Source organism: Gavialis gangeticus, unplaced genomic scaffold (assembly GCF_001723915.1).
Source record: "Gavialis gangeticus isolate Ggan-Ray unplaced genomic scaffold, GavGan_comp1, whole genome shotgun sequence".
Classification (NCBI taxonomy): Eukaryota; Metazoa; Chordata; order Crocodylia; family Gavialidae; genus Gavialis; species Gavialis gangeticus.
This window is the reverse complement of record NW_017729024.1, coordinates 163,744,855-163,746,116: the sequence shown is the minus strand read 5'-3', so window position 1 is coordinate 163,746,116 and position 1,262 is coordinate 163,744,855. Positions and strand designations below refer to the sequence as shown.

General features: G+C 65.0%; 1 protein-coding gene across 1 annotated transcript in view; it reads left to right on the top strand.

Annotated features, from left to right (window-relative positions):
* The window catches only part of TLN1 (talin 1), an 83,099-nt gene that overhangs the window by 53,620 nt on the left and 28,217 nt on the right, over positions 1-1,262 (top strand). The window contains 3 exon segments of the mRNA XM_019518014.1: positions 12-101; positions 325-447; positions 586-729. Of these exon segments, the coding sequence (XP_019373559.1) occupies positions 12-101; positions 325-447; positions 586-729 (357 nt within the window).

The following is a 1,262-nucleotide window of genomic DNA, read 5'->3' as shown; positions in this document are numbered from 1 at the left end:
GTGCCCCACAGACAGTGCGGGAGCTGCTGGAAAACCCCACACAGGCTGTGAACGACCTGTCCTACTTCAACTGCCTGGACAGCGTCATGGAGAACTCCAAGGTGAGGCCTGGCCAGGGCAGGGGTCAGGTCACACTGGGGTGTTGGGGGCTGGATTGGGGCCTGGGGAGCCGGGGCACTCGGAGCCTAGGTGGTGCCTTGGCCAGTGAGGTGTGCTGGGGCTGGCACAGCTCTGCCATCAGCATGCAGGTGGGGAGGGTAATGCCTCTGCCCCATGGCTGCTTCGGGCTGCTGTGAGCAGAGCTGAGGGCTGCTTCTGGTGCAGGTGCTGGGCGAGTCGATGGCTGGGATCTCACAGCACGCCAAGAACAGCAAGCTGCCTGAGTTTGGGGACGCCATCAGTGCCGCCTCCAAGGCACTCTGCGGGCTCACGGAGGCAGCAGCTCAGGTAGGCGAGGCCACGGCACCACGAAATGCACTGGGGGGCCTGGCTGTCCCCCTGCCTCGCTGCCAGGGTCTGCCCTGTGCTGCCATGCCTCCCACACCACCGGCTCGGGGCCTCACACATCCTGTCCCCTGCTCGCAGGCTGCCTACCTAGTGGGTGTGTCGGACCCCAACAGCCAGGCTGGACTGCAGGGCCTTGTGGACCCCACGCAGTTTGCCAGAGCCAACCACGCCATCCAGGTGGCCTGCCAGAACCTGGTGGACCCGGCCTGCACCCAATCCCAGGTGAGGGCACTGCCCATGGGGCTGGCTTCTGCTGGGAGGTGGAGATCAGCAGCCACAGCCGGGTCATTGCTGACATGGGGCATGGGGGGTTCAGTGTGATGCTGTGGCTTGGGCAGGGCCTTGGAGGAGCAGCAAGAGCCCAAGGCAAGTCCCTGCCTGCACGTGTGTGCTGGGCACAGGTCCCCACAGGCCTCTGACCCAGGGCTGTCAGCAAGGGGTTGGTGGGGAGGAGAGGGCCAGGGGCTCTGATGCCAGGGACTGAGAGGCTCTGACCAAGGGCTCTGGTGTGAGGCTGCCTGAGGGATCAAGTCCCCACAAGGCCTGGCCCCAACACCCTGCATGGGAATGATTGATCTCAACCGATGCCACAGAGGCCGTTCTAAGGATCCAGCCATGGAATTGGCCTGACCGGGGTGAAGAGGAGCCTGGCAAAGGCTGTGAGCCCCAGCATGGATGGAGTGGGGACAACTCCTGGCTCCAGGCAGGGGAGCAGAGGGGGTGACCACTTCATGACCGTGGGCCGGGCTGACGCC